Source organism: Aythya fuligula, chromosome 7, assembly GCF_009819795.1.
Source record: "Aythya fuligula isolate bAytFul2 chromosome 7, bAytFul2.pri, whole genome shotgun sequence".
NCBI classification, from domain to species: Eukaryota; Metazoa; Chordata; class Aves; order Anseriformes; family Anatidae; genus Aythya; species Aythya fuligula.
This window is the reverse complement of record NC_045565.1, coordinates 12,141,811-12,161,527: the sequence shown is the minus strand read 5'-3', so window position 1 is coordinate 12,161,527 and position 19,717 is coordinate 12,141,811. Positions and strand designations below refer to the sequence as shown.

The 19,717-nt window shown below is 42.9% G+C and overlaps 1 protein-coding gene across 1 annotated transcript; it reads right to left on the bottom strand.

Moving 5' to 3' along the window:
• Positions 1–2,687: 2,687 nt before the first annotated feature.
• TMEM254 (transmembrane protein 254) lies at positions 2,688–7,995 on the bottom strand. The gene is made up of 4 exons (XM_032191601.1): positions 7,845–7,995; positions 7,622–7,725; positions 6,775–6,834; positions 2,688–4,301 (listed from the first exon to the last, which is right to left on the bottom strand). Exons 1-4 carry the CDS (start codon positions 7,950–7,952, stop codon positions 4,181–4,183), a joined length of 393 nt encoding a protein of 130 aa, XP_032047492.1. The 5' UTR covers positions 7,953–7,995; the 3' UTR covers positions 2,688–4,180.
• Between the last annotated feature and the right edge of the window lie 11,722 nt (positions 7,996–19,717).

Sequence of the window (19,717 nt, the reverse complement as noted above, 5' to 3'; positions counted from 1 at the left end):
TAAAGCACCACTACAAAAATCTTTTTATTTTATATGTGGAGATCACTTGCTGGAAGGCAGGTGGATAAAACTGTACAAGCCTGTATTCAAAAAGCAAAAAAAAAAAAAAAAAAAAAAAAAAAAGAAAGTTTTTTTTTAAACTGCTTATGCTAGTAAGTAGTGAAGTGAGGCTCATGGCTTCAGTAATGAGCGCTCATTTACAACAGCTATGTAATCAAAAAATGTGAACAGATGTTCTCCTCTCATTATTAAAGCACGAGCTATAAATACAGAAGAAATATATAATTTGAATTATTTCGTTCATGAAAACATTACTACGTTAGTTACTTTTTCCTTTGAGAAGGTCAGTTGTCTGGAAGCCTTAATATCAGGGTTCTGGGAAGCACCTGTTAGCTCCCTGTTTCTCTAAAATCTATTGTATTGACAGTCTGCCATTGTTGCTATAGAGGTCAAACTTACTGCAGACTACAAGATGGCCGTTTGCCCTGCTTTAATTGGAGTGCATTGCCATTCAGGAGATCAGCTGTCCAGCCCCAAGGCAAACTGAATATGTTTAATGAACCAACACTTTGGGGATTTCCAAAGGTTGGCCTGGTTGTTTCCTATTGTGTTTAGAAAAATCTAGGTCAGAATGGAAGAGTGGCAAACCAAGAAAAGAAACCATACTGTGACTGAGTTTTTTCATTGTTCCCTTGCAAAACTAAGCAAAAACCCTTAAGGTTTTAGAAATAGTTCTTGTAAATAAATGGGAGACACCATGCAGGTCAGATAAATACCTTATTTAGGTAAATGCCTGCCAATAACGAGCACTGTTGTCTTGTATTTTCCTGACATCTACCTTATATTATTAGCATAAAGCATATCTAGTTTTGCACATGGGCTTTCATAGCTTTTTTTTTTTCTTATGGTTTCAATTTGAAATGTATGGTTAAGCTGCATTTATTTCTCTTTGGTACTATCAGCTGGCTGACTGGCAGAAATATGCATCCTGAAAATCTTTTACAGTGTCAGCTTAGCTTTGTTGCTGGCTTGCCTTATTATTTAGCAGTGTTCTTTACCAGTGAAAGTCCTTCTGTCTCATATGGTTTCATTTTTGGTGGGAAGTAACATTTTCAAAACTTTGAGTGAAGTACTAATGTGTAGTTTCTTCTGGAAGGCTGGGTGGGTTAGATGTAGACATGGAAGATGGTTTGAAATCCAGCCTAGATTTTGAGCTGCTGTAAGAACATAAGGACACGCTTCTGTTGCTTTTCCCTTTTGTTGTAGAGAGGGTATTTTGATTGCAGTGAAAAGAACTGCTCCAGATGATTAAGAGTAACATTTTATCAGGATAGCCTGGAGAAGTGCTTCTCTCTGGCGTAATCAGTGTTGTTTCCAAAGAGCCTGTTGCTAGCCGTAAATGTCTGACAACTTCAGTGAGTTGGTGACTTAGATTGGTTCTTCTGCAGGCTTTTTCTTAGCAAATAATTTTGTGAGGTATTATGTTTACCTTGCTGTGATGTTAAGTTCACTATAAACAAATGTTCAGAAATGGGATCTCCAAATGACATTGCATCTTTCTGTTCTGTGGGTTTCCTTCTTTTCCTCATGGGTACTTTACGTTAAAAGACAGTCAGTACTGTTTATCTCATACTTCTCAAATTTTTTCAGTTAGTTATCTCAAGGGTTTCAAAAACATGAAAAGTCAGGCAGTGCTGCTTCTTGCAGCATTGGGTGGAAATGCATGCATGAAAAAAAAAAAAAAAACTTAACAGGTGGGAAAAGTGAACTCCTGCCAAGCAAGGGCAGAGAATAGAAAATGCATGAAAGTAGACATGCACTGTAGTTACACTTCCAAAAAATCTGAAAAGCAATGCCTGACAACCTCCAAGGAGCTGCTGAAGTCTGCCAAGTTAATAAATAAAAATGGAGAGTCTTCAAAAATACCTGCTGATGCAATGGTCTCACTAATAGAAATGTTTTAGCCTGATACTACCTTGTAACTAATGGCAGTTATCAGTTGACTAACTTTCTTCTCTTATTGCTTCCTTGTGTGGCACTGAGAAAGCTTTTACCATTGCCTCTTTAAAAGGAAGCCTTTCTAGTTGAGTTGAGTCTAGCAGACAGCTGCTAAATTCTCCAAGCTATGATTTACCTATAGCCCTCCAGAACCCACCTGAAAGCTGTGATGGTTGGCATCAGGAGTGGTGTCCCAGCCAACTGGTGCTGGGAGGGGAAAATAGCTTAGTGATGGAAAGTGAATAGTGGGAAACAAGCATACAAATCACTTGGTAAGGACCAGAGAAGTGATCAAGACTTTTTGCTTAACTAGCCTCAATGTTACTGTTATACCTCCTCCTCTGTACAGGAGCATCATCATGATAATATTGAACCAAAGCTTTTATGCCTTCCCATTCTTAAGAGCTCATTAAGCATTCAATTAGAATTCATCTTCATATACCCACTAGTTATACTTCTGCATGTTTTAGTAGCAGGGAGATTTTTTTGGCAGAGATAAAATGTATCAATACCTCATCCAAACAGATATTCTGGGCTTCTGTGGGATTTGCTTTGGAAAACATACAGCCAGCTAATGCTGTGTGCTGCAAGCATAAATACTGTTATTAGTGTAAAGATGATGCCTAGATAGGTGAAATATATTTGGTATAGACATTTATTCCCAGCATAAGCTAAAAAAAAAACAACTCTTTACATTTTTTAAACTTTATTCAAGGATCACAGAATAAGAGAAAAGGTTGTATGGTAAAACAAACATAGCTCAGGTTCTTGACGTTCCTGTCAATTTCTAACCACTAAACAGAACTTTCTACTCAAAACTATTAATGTTATCTGTGGGCCACTGTCCAAAAAAGGGAAAGAAAGAAAACCAGCAATTTTAAACCCATCAGTTCTCCATGCTCTTAGTAGCAGCTGAAAAGCAAAAACTTCATGTACCTGTACTTAATAAGACTTCTCTATCAGAAGTTTTACAGTGTAGTCTGTTTGTACTGGACATGGTATATATTTACTTGTTACTGCTTTTCTTTAGAGTAAAACCCACCTCTTCTTATCTTTCTTTTTTCTTACAGTGTCACAGATTGTGTGGTAAAACTTCTCCTCACATCATAGTTAATATTATAAATAATTACTTCTAAAAGTGTTAAGACAGGCTAATTCTGGTTAAAATAGCGAGAAGTATAAAACAGACAATACGATAAAAGGGCTCACTACCCATACAGAAAGTACTCTGAGGGATGCTTAAGATGGTCTCTCAACCAAGATTTCAGTGCATGAGTATCAGGTAAACAGTCGTGGGTGTTTACTCAGTATGCATATTTTTCATTCACCAATCTAGAAAATTTTCAGCTAGATTTTGAGATGTTAATTGCTTGTGCTTTTTCTTGGATAATAAATTAGTTCCCAAAAAAGCTACAGGATTCTTTTTATGCTCTATGGAGAGAATAGAGTATACTAGAGAGACTACACTCTATATACTACAGTAACCCAAAGATTAAAATCTTAATTCAAAAGATGAGGTCATGCTGCATGAAATTGAAGGCACATGTATTAAACCAAGTTAAAGTGCTTCATGTATCCCTGCTCATCACTGTACCTCAACCTGAATTGAGACTTGGTATTTTTAATGTGCCTGCAGCAATGAAGTGGTCTGTCCTTTGTGGAACAAAGTAAGTTAAGTGAACAAAGTACAGAGACCAAGATCTAACAAAAAAGAAAAAGCTAGTAAAAGGTCCTGTGGAGTAAATGGAGGAAAACTTAAATCCTACCACAAAATAGGTGCTAGTTGCCTTGTGGCTGCAAATACCTGTTCCTCTTGTAGAAGAAACTTGCTCTCCATGAAAAGGTTGTTCATCAATCACTGCTACCAGCTGTCAGGGATTTTTCTTATCAATGATGATCAGAGTATGCAATCAATGCCAAACATTGCAAAGGAGCAACCTTTGGCTTCTTGCACAATAAAGTGGATTAAACTTTGGAAGTGCCATGACTGAAGGGCTGAACTTCTGCTGAAATATCCACAGGGCCCTATGAAATATCATGTAGATTTCTTCTTAAGTAAGAGGAGAGTTACTTTGGTAGAAGGGCATCGCATCACATAGCAGGAACATAAGTTAGCTAATTACAGGTTATTTTCTGAAAAATGAGGATAAAGAATGTCGAAGGAGATGTCTTTCACAGTCTTCTAGAAGTGCTTCTTGGCTGTGGGTTTGTAAGACACCAGAAGACCAAAAGAAGCGTAGCCGAATAGAAGTGTCTGAACGAACCAATGAAACTGAACTGCTGGGTCAGTGATGCCTTTAGATCTGTAACATTAACAAAACCATAAAATGTATCAAAAAGCTTAATCTTGCAGGCTACATTTTATTACTTACTAAGGTCAGATATTGGTATGCCAGAATTGATTAGAACATTTGATCTTAGATTACTGTCACTACTGAGAGCAAATTTTTGAAAGACTACTAACTGAACACGCTAGTACTTCAGATTGCAGTGGATTTTAAGCTGTCTACAGAACAAATGTTTTTATAGATATCATGCCTAAAATTTCCTCAGTAATACACTATCTCCAATTTCTGTCTATGCTATGTGAAATGACTTGTTCTGTATGACAAGTTTACAAACTTCAAAGAATCAAGAAAATAGACACGCCTAATACTAATCTACCTTTGCTCTTTACACAAATCCATATATACCTTCTTGGTGACGATAGTCTGGGTACTACCAGGACGAATTGGCCTGACAATTGTTTAGGTATCACTACGCCATGCAGGATGGCAGATCACTGTTGCCTGAATTTGTTGCTAGAAAAAGGTACAGAAAGATCAAGAGACCTGACTTGTCATTTAAATAGCACCTGATTTTTTTTTCCGTATGTTACACAAAGAGGTTGAGTGATGCTATAAAGAATGTCTGTAAGATGACTTATACTCAAGTAAATGCATTAAGAGTTTGAAGCAACAGTCACGCTATCTCAGTCTAGCAATATAGTCATGCTTCTTATCCCTTAAAAATTTGATCACGTTGACTGTCTTGAAGACAACTGTCCTTCTCAACCAACAATGTGACACTCTATCCCCACACCCTACCGTTGTTGGGAAATATTCCTGGATTTACAGAGAATAGAAGGATAAACATGATAGTCAACAGAACAACTGGTTTCACATTTCCAGTGAAGAATTGTTGAGCCTAAGTGTACACATTAATTTTAGAAGGGAGCTCCCTCTACTGATCTTTTCTAGACCAGTTCAGTTGTTAATTGTGTCTACACAGACCAAATTAATGTGTATGAAGTGTTGATTAACACAACATTTCTTACTATTCATTCTTAAGTTTTCTTACCAGCTGTGGAAAAACTGTTTATAATCCCAGCTGCAGTGTTTTCAAATGAGTACAGAAATTTAAAAACTAGGTCTTAACAATTGTACCTGCTTCTATAAGGCAAGCTTACTTGAAAAGATCATATGCAAAAATACAGGCCAGAAGCCAAATGGAAGTGCCACTACTGATTAACAAGTGTATACCTACCTGCTTTCTAGTTCTTCCTCATGCCTCCTTTGCGATGTTCATAAGCAGACATCACCATGTTTTACATCAGTAAGAAGTATATAGTGTTTGTGACTAGCTAGTAATCCAAGTCAATGTGCAGGTAAACTCATGTTCTTTTTCTTATGGTCTTTAACACTGCTCTGCAAAAACTTCATTACTTAACTTGATTACAATAGACCCATTTGGTATGGTCAATGGTAATGAAGCGTCCTCAGGTTTAAAATCACCTTAAGCCCGTATATCTGAAATACATCTGTAGAATCAGAGTTGAAGTTTTGACATAAAGCTATAGAACTTAAGTTTGGAGTTTGGTAAAGAGTTGATTAACAACTCCTATTTCATTGAATGTTTTATGCCTTGAGAACCACCTCAGATAGCTTCAACAGAATAAAATCCCTCTGATTCCATGAGATGTTACCCGAGAAGCTTGTGACAAACAGGGCATTAATTAAATCAAGTAGAAAAACATCTAGTGTTCACAACAGCAAACTGACTTGCCAGCTACTATGTAGAGACACAAAAATCAAAAAGAAATATTAGCATGAGAAGTAGCAACGGTATTCTTCTGAATTACTACAAACTTAAGTCAAATGAATACAAGGATGATATGTGTGGACTGCATGCCATTTCCAAACAATTTGTTCTCCTAATCTAAGACTTAGTTGGCATTACTTTTTGAGTATGATTGGTCAATGTTTTCCTCCACTTGCATATATAATCAGATCTTGCGTAGTCCCAAATAGAAGTATCCAATTGTATTTTCACAATACAGATAGAATTTATTTAAGCCGCTAATTAACAGTCTCAAAACTTTGTTAACATCTGACTGAATTTAGACATCTATTTATTTTTACCCACTGCTTTCTGAAGTGCTATGTTACCCAGGATCTGACCTAATAATGAAGAATAAGAAACTATGCTTGCCCATTATATAAAGAATGATTCTCAAAATAAATAAATACAAAGAACAGTGAGTTCAGAGGCAGGCAGACAAGCTTTGGCAGACTTTGCTGCTGCCAGTTCTCTAAGTTGCCAACCCCCCCTTTTTGCTACCCAGTACAGCAGTAACCTCTTATGGAGGACAGCAAGCTATCACTGCAGCAAGAATTTTATCAGCATCCTCAGAAACAATATTGTTGCTTATCACCACCAAAATCAGTCTGTAACTTATGTCACTTGTATCAGAAATCCTTTCCAGAGCATTTAAGGTGAGGGAGGGGACCAACTTACTGGCATAACTTAACACCATACAGGGCTTCTACTAGGTGAATCAGCCAGGATACATAGAACCTGATAAAAAAGAAAACATGTTTTATTTTGTTGAAAATTAGGTGGAAGACTAACACATCCAAAATGCATTATGCAAGGAATATCAAACTGGACACAGAATTGACTCTACATTTTAAGCTAGAAAGTGATGTGTTTATTATCTTAGGAGGAAAAGTATTGTCTTAAAACTGCCTGAAGTCCACTGAGAAAGTTAACAGAACACATAACGTGGCAATCAAACTTCATCAGTAGCGTTTTGTATAGAAGCTTTTTTGAAAAGCTATGCAGGATATGCAGTTTGGATCAGTTCAATACCTATGTGAAAGCAATGATGAAGGCTATCATCTACATGATGCATGGTAAAATAAGTGAGACAGTCTGAGGATTCCCTTTACATGAGAGACCTGGCTACAGGGAAGTGTATTCCAGCTCTTGTTGAATAAGGTAACAAAACGTGTTTTGTAACCCAGCAAAGCTAAGCACTACACAGTGGCTTCAGCAGACTGTTTCTCAATGGACAGGATAAGTTAGTAACGTACCCAGGAGCTCTATCCTCCTCCTTTCCCTTTTCACTGTAACAACACCGATGCCAGGCTGCAAGCCGATCGTTTAAGCTTTCAGCCAGGTCTTAGCCTCTCTGGTCTTCCACATGCCTAGCACCCCCCTCCCGAGCTGTAATGAGCTCGCAGGCAGACCTCTTTACATGTAATTAACAGCCGGGTCACAGCAAAGCTCCTTAGCGCAGCCTAAACAGGGAAGTCCGAGACAACAAGCGAGGTGCGATAAATCAGAGCCAGATGTAACTTACGCGTAGCACACCCACGTGTGGTAGTGCTCTGCGATATGGCGAAGGAAGGTGCCAAACGGTCCCAAATAGCTATAAGGTATGGTTGAGGGTCCAAGCGTTACCCACTTGGAAAAAAAAAAAAAAAAAAAAGGTTAGCTCGCTGAAACTGCCCCTTGCACGTTGGCAGCAGCCTCCGTGCCCCCCCTCGGCCCGCCCCGCTCCCTCGACGCGGCGCCCGCCTTACGCCCAGAAGGATCATGCCGCAGGCGATGGCGATCATCCAGAGCAGCCGGGAGCGCTGGAAGTGGCAGCTGCCATCCTGCAGCCGCTCCGCGCCCGTCCCCGCCGCCATCCCGTCGCCTTGCTCCCGGCCGTGGGCCGCCGCCGCCGCTAAGGCGCTGCTCGGGGGGGGCGGCACCGGACGGGCGGGGCCACCACCGCGCCCGGCCCCCCGCACGTAATGGCGGCCGGGGCGCGCCTCAGCCCGGGCCCGAGCAGCGAGCGCCTCCCAGCGGCGATCCCCGGGGCAGCGGGAGGGCGGCCGCTGCTCCTCCCTGAAGGGCTCGGCCCTTCTGAGGGCGTTTGGTTACCGAGGTGTCCAAGCACAGAGGTCCCGCTGCCCCCTGTCAGTCCTTCTCGCTGTTTCTTAGGTGCTGTTAGGCTGGCGGCTGGCACTGGGGAAGTCTTTTCTCAGAGTCTAGCTGTAAAGCTTGATCATGTTTCGGCAAAGTGCCTGGATCTATGCCTTAATGCCTAGGCTCCTTTGTGGTTTCGACACCAGAAGATTTGTCGGTAATTATATTTATTCGCAAGTGTAATCTGAATTGGAAATTACAGTTGCCAACCAGTACTGTGTGAAGTATTGAAAAATGCTGGGCGACGATAGGCTGGGCTTGATGAATTTACTTCGTCAAGGTTATAGGAAATAAGACTATTTCTTCATGCTTTACTTCCCCAGCCTTAACTTGTGAGAATTCTACAGTTTTAGTGTTCATTTTTCTGATCAGTGTCACAAAGTGACTGAATTAAGGCCTGGCAGCTCCCCACAACACACTACACACCAAAATGTCACCAAGGCCTAGCACCAGCAGACAGCACAGTCAGTTCTGGCCAGGCCGCATTTAGATTTATATAGTTTGAAATACATATCTCTGTGTGACAGGATTCAGACAACTTCATGTTCTTTCTAAGGCCTTTCCTGTGCTAGGGGACGTAGGGATGTTGGTGGCTAACAATCAGTATGGCTGCCATCACAGTGACAGGGCTCCATAGGCATTTGAGGATGAGCTAATCTGGTTTTACCCTGCTCCAGGCTACACAGATTGTGCATTGAGTCTGGTTTTGTACTAGCCAAAGCCACAGAAAAGTGAAGGAAAGCATAATCCTAAAAAAAAAAAAAAAACAAGCTAGAAAGAAACGTGTACCCCCTCATATTTGCAAAGAAACGTGTTTCTTTCACTTGCCACACTTGATTTAGATACAGGCTCAGGCTGGTAATTAAAGCCACAAGTATTCTTGAAGAATCTAAGACCACAACAGATGTTCGCTATGAGATCAACAGGTATGGCAACTAACAGTGCCCTAACATGAAGATGGTGGCTGTATGATCCTCCCGGAGATCTCAAAGACAAATATGCTAGTTTAAAAGAAATAAAAAAAAAAAAATAAAAAAGTAAAAAAAAAGTAATAATAATAATAATAATAAATAAAAGGAAGAAAAAGGTGAATGTAAACTGAGACAGGTTAGTCCTGCTGAAAACAATAAAATGGACCACTGCATTGTAATCCCTGAAACATACCTGTCTCGTTCCATACATTGTTTACAGCACTATATCACTCTAGTAGATTTTCATATAATAAAGTTCTTGTTGTACCTAATACTGTAGAAAACTCATTCCCCCTTCAGTTTAGAAACATTTGCTATCTCTAACTTAGAGATATTGACTTATCTCACTTTCATCGGGAAGTACAAAGGGTATTTGCCAGGTAGTCTGCCTCTTTTGTTTTTTGTTCTTGGTAGATGCCGGAGACTAGATAGAGACATGTTAGCTCTTCTGTGGCTTTTAAAATTCTTAAAAAAAAAAAAAAAAAAAAAAAAAAAAAAAAAAAAAAGAGAGAGAGAAAAAAAAGGTGGTGGTGGTTACTCTAATCCAGACTAACCTTTATTGCGTGAGTCATCCTACTGGAGTCAGTGATGTGGCTGTGTAAACAGCAACTTTTTGGATAAAAAATGATTAAGGGATTGGGATCTTTTTAGGAAATTACTTGGGAACGAACTGCAGCCAACTTTAAACTGGATTTGTGGCTGGTTTAAAAGAGATGAGATACAGCCAGTGAAAGATACTTAAGGAAATGGAATTATCAATAAAATATTTTTAAATCAGAGTTAAATGACACAATGCTGTAAAGAATTGACTGCTAGAAATGTCTGATTGCTAATTTAACTAGATAACATACACCTTCACTCCTCTGTCATTTTTAATTTTAAATGGAAAATTAATTAAATTTAAGTTGAAAAATATTTCATTTTCTCTTTGAGATTTGAAATTGGATAAGCTAAGGAAGTATATGGTCTTTAAAGCCTTACAGTTTTCAGCTAATGGTCAAGACTTTTAGCAGATTCATGTACTTCAAGGAGTGATGAGAAGTACATAAGAGGAAGCAGTGGGGTACAATAATTATGACTTGGAAGTAAATAAACCTTCACACATCTCTTTGATCTATCACTCTCATAGGTAAATGGATTCCATGGGTGCTTGATAAAACTAGTTCTCTTCTATCATGTTGTGAATATAATTGGGAGCATAATGGAAGTCTTGGAAATTGCCAGCTATAAAGGCCCCAGCTACACCTTTAGTCTTTGCAAAAATTAAGAACTAAGTATTACCTTTAAACTATAAAGGTAGTAATTTCTCATGGATTTTACTATAGACTCAGTTTGTGCATTTTAGAGATCAATTTATGTCAAGTTCTGTGTGCCTATCCTAACACTGTGCTTTTTGTTATTAAAAAGGAACAGGCCTCTATATTGTAATGTGCTGCAGCCAACACTGCAGCATTAATAAGCTCTTCTAAATAGCAAAAACTCACCAGTTTGAAGTCCAGGTTGCAAACAGAGCTTCAGTTTTTATTGCAGGCATGCATTTTACAGATCTGTAGTTGGTTTTACTGCTATCTGTTGGAAGTCAGTAACTTTAGTCCTACTAAGATATGCATGCATCTCTGATGGATTTCTTTCATGTGTGACATAGCTTTAAAAAGTGAAATACTAACAAGTGACATCCATTTGAAATCTCAGCTTATACAGTTCAGATTTGTGCTACAAGTGTTTGATGGGTTTCTTTTAGGTTGGATTTATGCAATGGGTATTTAGTAGGGTTTTTAGAAGGTATATGAACAAAAAGATATTTTATGCCATTTGGGGAGACTGCTTAATAATACTGAGCCTACCTTACCGGGACAAATTAAACATGACCAGACAACTTTGCTCATATTGGTTATGTTGGAAAAACCTGAGTAGTTGAAACTATTCTAAAACTATGTTACATGGAGATAAGGGGGCCATGACTGCATACCAGCATTGGGCAGCGTTATGCTCTGAGTGGTTAAAACAGGCTGAAGGAGCAAATCTCCAACAAGCCGTCAGCATTTGGATGCCTTGTTCTGTCCCTTAACTGCTTGATGACAGTGTTTGAGTCTTTTAATACGTAGTATTTGGTATCTGGTATTGTTTCTGGTTTCTTTCAGAGAGAATTCCTAACTTTTTATTTCTGCTTTCTGCTTTGAAAGCCACAGCCTTAGGTTGCCAAGTTCTTCACGTGCATGGTAGTAAGCACAGGCACACAGTGTTGGGAAAAGGGAAGGTTTCCAATTAGTGCTCTACTCTTGAGGGTCTATTGGGACCAGCTAATGCATTTTTAATGTATTTCTCAGTTAACGAAAATGTCTTGTCAATAGACACAGTTTTCTAGCTCTGGGTATATTTTTTTATTATTTTTTTTTCTTTCTCTCCCCCTATGGGTCTGAAATAGCAATATTGTGAGGGAAAACTGGCTGCAGTACAAAAAAGCCAGCACAGATCTGGCAAAGAAACAGAGTCAGTAGCAGATGGGTGGGAAGCGCACCTCAGTGCAAGCACATGGGCGGGGATACTACTTGGGAGATGAGGAGCAGGACTGACAAGGGAGCTTAGACCAATAGGTCTTTGAACAGGGAGGAGAGGACTGCAGACAACTTGTCTCCAGTCCCAGCAGACTAGCCTTGAGGCCACATTCACTCGTCTTTAGGTGACTAGTTACTGTAATCAAGCTTGGCAGACTATGATGGTTTGTAGTATTTCTGTAGTATCACATGGGTGTGCTTGTATTGCGCCAACACACACACACAAACACGCACAAAAGATGTAGTCCCAGTCCTAAACATCTGCAGTTCAGAGGTCTGACCCTCCAAGGTGCTAAGAGTCCCCAAGTGGTTCTGGCGCTGCTCAGTCCTAGGGCATCTGCAGACAGGAGGCTGGCAGAGCCCTCACAAAGGGGAGGGAGACGGGGAAGGAGACGGTAGGGAGTATGAGGGATGGGATTACAATAAGGGAATGCAGACTGTGAACATGACCCTATTGGTCTTAAAATACTGCTGCACTTAAACAAAACGGTGCTTATCTCAGGGGTTTGGGCACGTGAGGGCCTGCCAGACCAAACTGCACTTGGGGGTGCTCCAAGTCCGGATTTTGGGAGGATATTTTGAACAGAATTTTCTGATGTTTCTTGAAGCAAGATTTGAGTGAATGCATTTGCAACTGCACACGTCACTGCACAGCTTTTCTATCAGAGTTTAAAGGAGTATGAGAATTATGATCTATGCACTGGGCTTTGTACACGTGGCAATCCAGCAGCCCATTCCTGCGTGGCTCTGCTGATTTGCCCTTCCCTGTGGTCATCCTAACTCTGTGCAGGCTCAGGCTTTGCCTGTCCAAACTGCAAATCACTGTCCTGCATGGCTGTTTGAGGTGGGCCTGGCCCGCAGAAGAGATTTCCCTTCACCAAAGGAGAAGACACCGCATTTCGTGGGAATGGGAGCACTATTCAGTGCCTTCCCAGCAAATCCTACATACATCTCCTGGGGTTTTTCTTCCATCGTTTGGTTCACAAGAAAAATTAACGGTGTTAGGCACCACTGAACTACCATTTAATGTAGGGCATGAAGTCTGCAATTTCACCTGTTCGGTTTTTTTTTGTTGTTGTTTGTTTGTTTTTCCTTTAAAAGTTATGGCAGTCTTCTCTTTGAAAGAAGTGACGACTTCTTTCAAGATTGTCACAAGACTCAAGAACTCAACAGTAGGGAACAGCAGGGAGCATAATGACAGTACGACTAAGGACCCATTTTGAGGTTCAGGCTACAGATGATCAGTACAACTCAGAAATGTGATCTTGGAGTTTGGTAAGTGGTTCTGTGAGGATGCCAGCTCAGTGATGGACAAAAAAAAATAAAATAAAATAATTTTAGGAGTTGTTAGGAAAGTGGTGAAGAAAATATCATTGAAAACATAAAACTTGAAACACCGTGATTATTTACATCTTAAATGTTGGAAGACATTTTAGTCTTCCTGTCTCAGGAAAAATACAGTAGCACTGGAACAAGTTCTCAAAGGGGAACGTGAATGACCAAAGGCATGGGGCATAGGGTGAATAACCGTGGATCAGCTGCAGTGAGTGGGGCTCTTCAGTCTGGAAATGAGGTTGCTATGAAGGGAGTAAGTGATGGGGTTTGATGAAATAGCAGGCAGCATGAGCCACTGGAAGTAGCATGGGGCTTTCCAAATTCTTGTGTGGGAGGCAGCAAGCACCAAATTATTCAAGCAGGCAACACATCGAGAACAAATAGAAATGTTATTTCATAGATAACGTAGATAAGCTGTGGAAGTCTTAGTGAGAGGATGTTAAAATTTTACATAGATTCAAAAAAAAAAAAAAAAAAAAAAAAAAAAAACTGTTCCAATTCACAAAATAGAAGCACATTGTGTTTTCTGTTTACTTAGAAACTAATCCATTTTAGGAAGTCCCTGAGTCGCGAATGACAGCGAGTACTAGGTAAACGTGCTGTTACGTAGCTGGCTGACCTGGTTGTATGTACCCCCGATCCCTAGACAGGAACCCTTTTTTTGGCTGTTTCAGAAGACTTAAGTGTCAGGTTAGACATACGTCTGGTCTTAGTGAGTATGGCCCTTTTTGAGTGGCTACCCCAGATTTCAGGTAACTACAATCCACACTATGAACTTCTAAGGGTTATATGTAAGAAAAACCGAAGTCTAAGATTATTCACAAGTTCCATGAAGCTGGCCTAATGCTTTTTTTCACCTTGAAATCTGTCAATTTTAATGGGTACTGCAGCAGACCAAGACTGCTTTGCCTTAACAGTTCGTGTTCTCAGCAATAGTGTTTTCCTTCACTATAGCTGTTGGAAACGACATTCATTTCAGGCAGGAGGAGAGGTCAGAACAACGCTCTGTCACAAGAAACGTGTTTGCTGTAGGGAAAGGCTCAGTGATCTGGTGACAGCTCTCTCTCAGCTGGTGCTGAACTGGGCAATGAGTGCTCTTGCAAAGGAAGGATTATCCTAAATTTCACCTCTCTTTGCTCAAGGTGCAAGATGTGTCTCCATCCGGCTTGCCTAAACACGTCACGGACGTGTGTGTGTCTGGCATGGCACTTTCAGAATTACTGAATTGCCTTCAGAACAAGACGTGCCCTGTAAGCGCTCCTTGCCCTGCAGAGCAGGTGAGAGCGCAAGCATCGTTTGGCTGCTCGTGGTCTTTGGAGGGCTCCTGGGCACATTTGGCTATGACAGGACTGCATATGGGGGGACATGTTTGTGGAAGAGGATCCACGTGTTGCTGCTGAATTCCACAGTTTTACATTTGAACATGAAATCTCTGCTATTCTCCAGGGTTGCTTTGTAGCGTTTTTATTTCAGTGATGTAAGGGCTGTCTTTTACTGCCAAGCCCATAATTAAAGCAGTGTTGACTGGTAAGTAATGGGCTGCAAAATGTGTACCAGGAGATAATTAAAGATGCACTCTAGATAAGTGAGGCATGAACATCCTTTTTATGAGGTGTTAATGTCTGAAGACCAACTAGTGAAATTGATCTTGCCTCCTTCAGGATGAAAGTTCTTCTTAAATATCAATAGCATGGTACTGCCCTGGAAAATGTTTGATGTAGGGATTTGTAGGGGTCTGTGCTTGTCCAAAGACTCCCCAGGCAGGCGCCTGGCGGCTGGGCCCATGCTGCACTCGGTACTTGGGCATCGCGTTTGTGCTTGCACGATTCTGGGGCCTCCTTCGCATCTCCTCACACCAGGGCTGCTCGGGAGGGAGAAAGGAGAGGAGCTCCTGGTTCCCCGATCTGCGCTAGGATAGATGCAAACCTTTTTCAGAGCCATTTTAAAGACCACTGTGGCTAGTGCTAATCATTTCGTTGCCTCTCCTAGATGTCTATTACATAGTTTTTTGTTTGTTTGTTTGTTTGTTTGTTTTTGTTTTTTGTTTTTTGAGCAATATTTTCGGGACATTCCATGTGTGATTTTAATTCGTCTGTAGATGCAGTTATGGTATAACTCTGACATAAAGGGGCATTGGCAGAGGACATGGTGGGTTTCCACGTTTAGACCCTACTGAAATCTGCAGCAAAGTTGTGTGGGCATTGGTGGGAGCCTGAAGACAACCTGTAATCCGAGTATCATCTGAAGAAATACAGTTTTTAAGCATACTGCATCTGTATTCCTGCATCTTACTCCACGTTTCTTCCATTCCCCGTTTTTCACTGCTGTTGGCATTTATTTTACAGTCCTTTGTGAAATGAATAAAAAATACAAGAGGGAAAAAAAAAAAAAAAAAAAAAAAAGCATTTCCCCTTGATATGGTTTAGAGAAGAGATGGGGAGGCTCACAGACAGTTGTTTTGGTTATGACACATGCAGCAGCCACGGGAACATGGTCAGCAAGGGCTGGTCGGTGCCTGGCTCAGAGCATGGCCAAATTGTCACTAGCAGAAATTAGCTCTTAGGCCAAGTCCGTGTGCCAGAGCAGAAGAGGGGGAAGAGGAGGCGGAGGCAAAGATTGCCATCTTGTTTCCTGGAATCTCGCTTAAAAACAAACTCACAATCTAAGTCTCTATCAATTAGCATTGCAAAGAAAATCTCTGTAAATGAAGGGTGTAAAGAGGCTGCCTGGCAGAGCGCCTGGAACAATAACTCCGGGAAGCGTGAACTGCTCTCTCCATAGCCAGGGGATGTTAACAAAAGCCCGCTCTGTTTGACCTAGCTAGCAGCGATGGACACTCGCTGTTAGCAAGTAGTGCAAGTCGCTGCAAGCCCCAGCGGTTCTCCTCTGCTGACTCCTCCTTATCTCTTCTCTGCTGTCTCTCTGTAAGGGGTGCGTGTGTGTGCTGGGGGGGATCACCGCTCCTTTCCAGAGCAATGTTGCAGGCTGCCTGCAGGGTCGGCTTTGTGTTGTACTTATCCTTATGAGGTGACACTTTCAGACCTTTTCTGCCAGAAAAATTGGAAAGCCAGAAAGGGAAAATGACTTTTTTTTTTTTTTTTTTTTTTTTGCCTTCTCCGTGGCATCATTTTCACTGTGGCCAGACTATGAGTTAGCTCTCTTTGTACCTGGCAAATGATCCAGTACCATTCCCTGATCCGATCCATTATGCACCCCACGGAGAGATGAAATGCGGAGAGATGGAAGGGTCATATGCAATTCCATGCTTCCCTGGGCCAGTTTAAAGCAGAGCTCCCCAGTTCTAATTTTCTCTCTGCACCTGTGCATCCCCCTCCCTTTTTGGTGTCTGAATTAAGCTAGCCAAGAACTAACCTGGCCAAAAAAATGATCAGTTTTTGGATGGAGTAGCTCTGTGAGTTGTTGCACTTTCTAGTCAAGCACACACTGGAGCTGGCATGTGCAGGACTCTGTGTTAAGCTATGTGGGGGCTTAAAGGTGAGTAGAATTGCATCCTGCGTGATCAGAACAAGGAGTAGTAGCTGGGTTTTCTGTGGAGAAGATTGTCCATAAAACTGTTGTAAAGCTCTGTAAATTTGCCTGTTGTGTCTGAACCTTAATCTGCCTCTCCCTACATGCATATCTGAATATTAAAAGTGAACTAAAATTGCAGGGTTAGCAGCATACCTTGCAGTACCTAGAATTGCCAAACCATTTGCTGCCTGGTTTTCCCTTTTTCCCACATGCAAATTCTTGTCTATATAAAAATTGTATTGTTACATGGAAAGGAAGGTCTCTGAACCATCCTGGAACTCTGAGAGAGAAATCAATTCCTTGTGGAATGTATGCGTGCTGTGACAGTCCAGGCTTATGAGAATTATATGGGAAGGAGTAGTGAGAAATTGTTTCAAGGTGTTTCTTCCAGATGTCCTGGACTACACACTGCTGTCATCCCTCTGAAATTGTCACTGTCATCATATACACTTTTGCTAGAAAGTACTCTTTGCATTTATAAGCATTTATATTTAAATGTGTATTATTGTAATATATAATACTGCAATATAATTATTGTGTTGTTATTATTGTATTATTGTTTCTGAGGGCATTCGTCTTGCTTTATGGACAGAGGTGATAAAAAAGAACTTAGCCTCTGGAGTAGCAGACTTGTTGGATTGTCAGTAGCAGACTAGGCAGATTTTCATCTCTGGCATTGTCTGGCAGAGCATTCCTTGTTGTTGTGAATGACTGTGGTGGTGTGCCTCACGTTAAAATCCTTGTCCAGCTCAGCTGAGAAGTGGCTGCCTGGATCACAGGCACGGTGGTCCCTGCAGAATGCAAATACGTAATAGCTCACATTTTGTTCTTGTACCCTTAAGCTTCACAGCAAGCTGGAGCAGGTCCCAAGGCTGAAAATGACTGGGGACGTGTTGAGACAACAGACACATGAAGTAATGGTGCTGTTGCTCTTGAACTCCTTCAGTGATAGCCTTTAATGGCCTCATTTGACAAATTATTACATTAACTAATTGATTTGCTGCCGTTCTAATCCTGTTTTAACATCTAATTCCTTTTGGCATTGCAACTGTTGCTCCCTGTAAACCCTTATGTCACACTTGGCTCTCTAAAAATATTTCTGGCCCCTCATTTGCATTAGTACTTTGGTCATGACCTCACCTTGGACTGAAACACAGAGCTTGCTTGTTCTGTGCATGACTTGGATGCGTGAAGCTGTCTGGAGGAGGACGAGAAGCCCCAGGAAGGGCATTGGTTATACTGAGCTCTTCAGCAGGCACACGGGAGGGAAATTTTTCTTTCACTCCCCACAGAGCACTGCAGAGAGTGCCGGGGGGAGCTTTGGTGTTGGTGGTGGGTTCTGGTGTGGTATCTGGCAAAGCCACCAGCATTTTGCTTGCCCCAGTTGAGTCAGTGAGAAGTTTCCCACTGCCAGGAAGAGGAGTGGAGCTGTATAACCAAACGGGGAAGACGGGGACCTGTAACAGGGATGGCGACAATAAGGAAAGGGGATGGTTTCCCCTTGGACAGGGGGTGATGTGGGGCACCCATATTCCTTAGCTGGGGAGACATCCTGAGCGCTCTGGGGAGCTCTAGGTTTCCAGGAAAGGCCCAGCCCTGCCGGAGGGCAAAAGCAGCCTTTTCAGGAGGCCGAGCTGAAGTAAAAAGGAAATTATTGCCCTTCCACTTGAATTTAAAAAAAAAAAAAAAAAAAAAAAAAGTGGGTGGGTGTGTGGCGGCGGCGGGGGCTTCGCCGGGAGACGCTTTGGCTCCTGCGTCGGGGCGAGCCCTCGCGGTGTGTATTTTGGTGATGGGATGACAATGGAGGTGTGGGAGACGGCTCTGAGTCACCCCGGGGCAGGCCCGGGCGGGTGGGGGGCGCCGAGGGCCGGGGCGGAGGGCTCATAAGGCGGGCGGCCGGCCCGGGCCCCGCAGAGCTCGGCCCGCATGGAGCCCGCCAGCCCCCAGCCCGGGCCGCCGCCCGGCGAGGCCCCGCGGGAGGGCGGCCGGAGGAAGCGCACGTCCTTCAGCAAGGCGCAGCTGGAGCTGCTGGTCCGCGCCTTCGAGAAGCAGCCGTACCCCGGCATCGCGCTGCGCGAGCAGCTCGCCGGCCTCACCGATATCCCCGAGGCCAGGATCCAGGTAGGAGAGCCGGAGGGCGCCCTCCCTGCCCGCCCCGGCCCCCCGTGCTGGGCAGCGGGGAGGCAACCGGGCGGCGCGGGGTCCCCGGGCTGTCCCCCGGTGGCAGCGCCTTTCGCCGCGTGTTTCGGCAGAGCGCTCCTGGCAGCGGCAGGAGGCCGGGTTAACGCCTGCTCACCTTCACAGGTCTGGTTCCAGAACAGGAGGGCCCGGCAGCTGAACCGCAGGAAGGGCGAAGCCGCCCTCCAGCCCAAACCCGTGTCCGGCAAGGAGGAGCGGAGCCACGGCGGCTGCCAGCAGCGGTGCCGAGGGACCCTGGGGCTGGGGCCGGACCCCGGCCTCCTCGGTCTGCAGCCCGGGCTGCCGGGGGGCGGCCTGAACTTTGGGCAGCCCTGTGCGGGGCAGCAGTACTCGAGGCTCGATGCGCATTTCAGGAGCTTGGATAACGCGTTTGGAGGCTTCACCCAGACCCCGTCTCACTTCAGCACGGATTATGTGGGAAAAGGGGTCCAGTTCGGCGCGGGAGCCGTAGGGAGTGCTCCTCAGCTCTCGCTCCCTGTCCCGCAAGTGCAGGACTATCCCTACTTGAAGAAATCTTTCCCTGAAAACTACTACGCAGATGCAGATGTTCTCCAGCCATGTACAGAAGATTACCAATATCTGTCAGCTAAAGAGAACATGTATAGGAGGCCTGTCTCAAACTACCTCAGTGCTGACCAAGGCCTGGTCAATGAGAACTGTTTGTATATGAAGCCAGACACTTCCCCCTTTGGTAAGGGTTCTACTCTGAGTTACAGTGAAGGGGAATCTACGCTCGAGCTTAAGCAGATGAGGCACAGCCCACCTGTGGTTGCAGCAAGTGATGCTAGTCCTCCTTTGGTACCTGCAAAACATGAAGGGAGATACCCAGGGACTGCTCCAGCCCCGTCATATGGGCAGCAGCTGCTGGAGACAGTAAATGACTATGACCCT

Bases quoted from the DNA above. Each gene is read 5' to 3' on its own strand.
- TMEM254 (XM_032191601.1), bottom strand. From the start codon at position 7,952: ATGGCGGCGGGGACGGGCGCGGAGCGGCTGCAGGATGGCAGCTGCCAC. The intron at 6,835-7,621 runs GTAAGTTACATC...CTTTTTTATCAG, and splicing joins CACACGTGGGTGTGCTACGC to GTTCTATGTATCCTGGCTGA. The intron at 4,302-6,774 runs GTAAGTTGGTCC...TTAATGTTACAG, and splicing joins TATGGTGTTAAGTTATGCCA to ATCTAAAGGCATCACTGACC.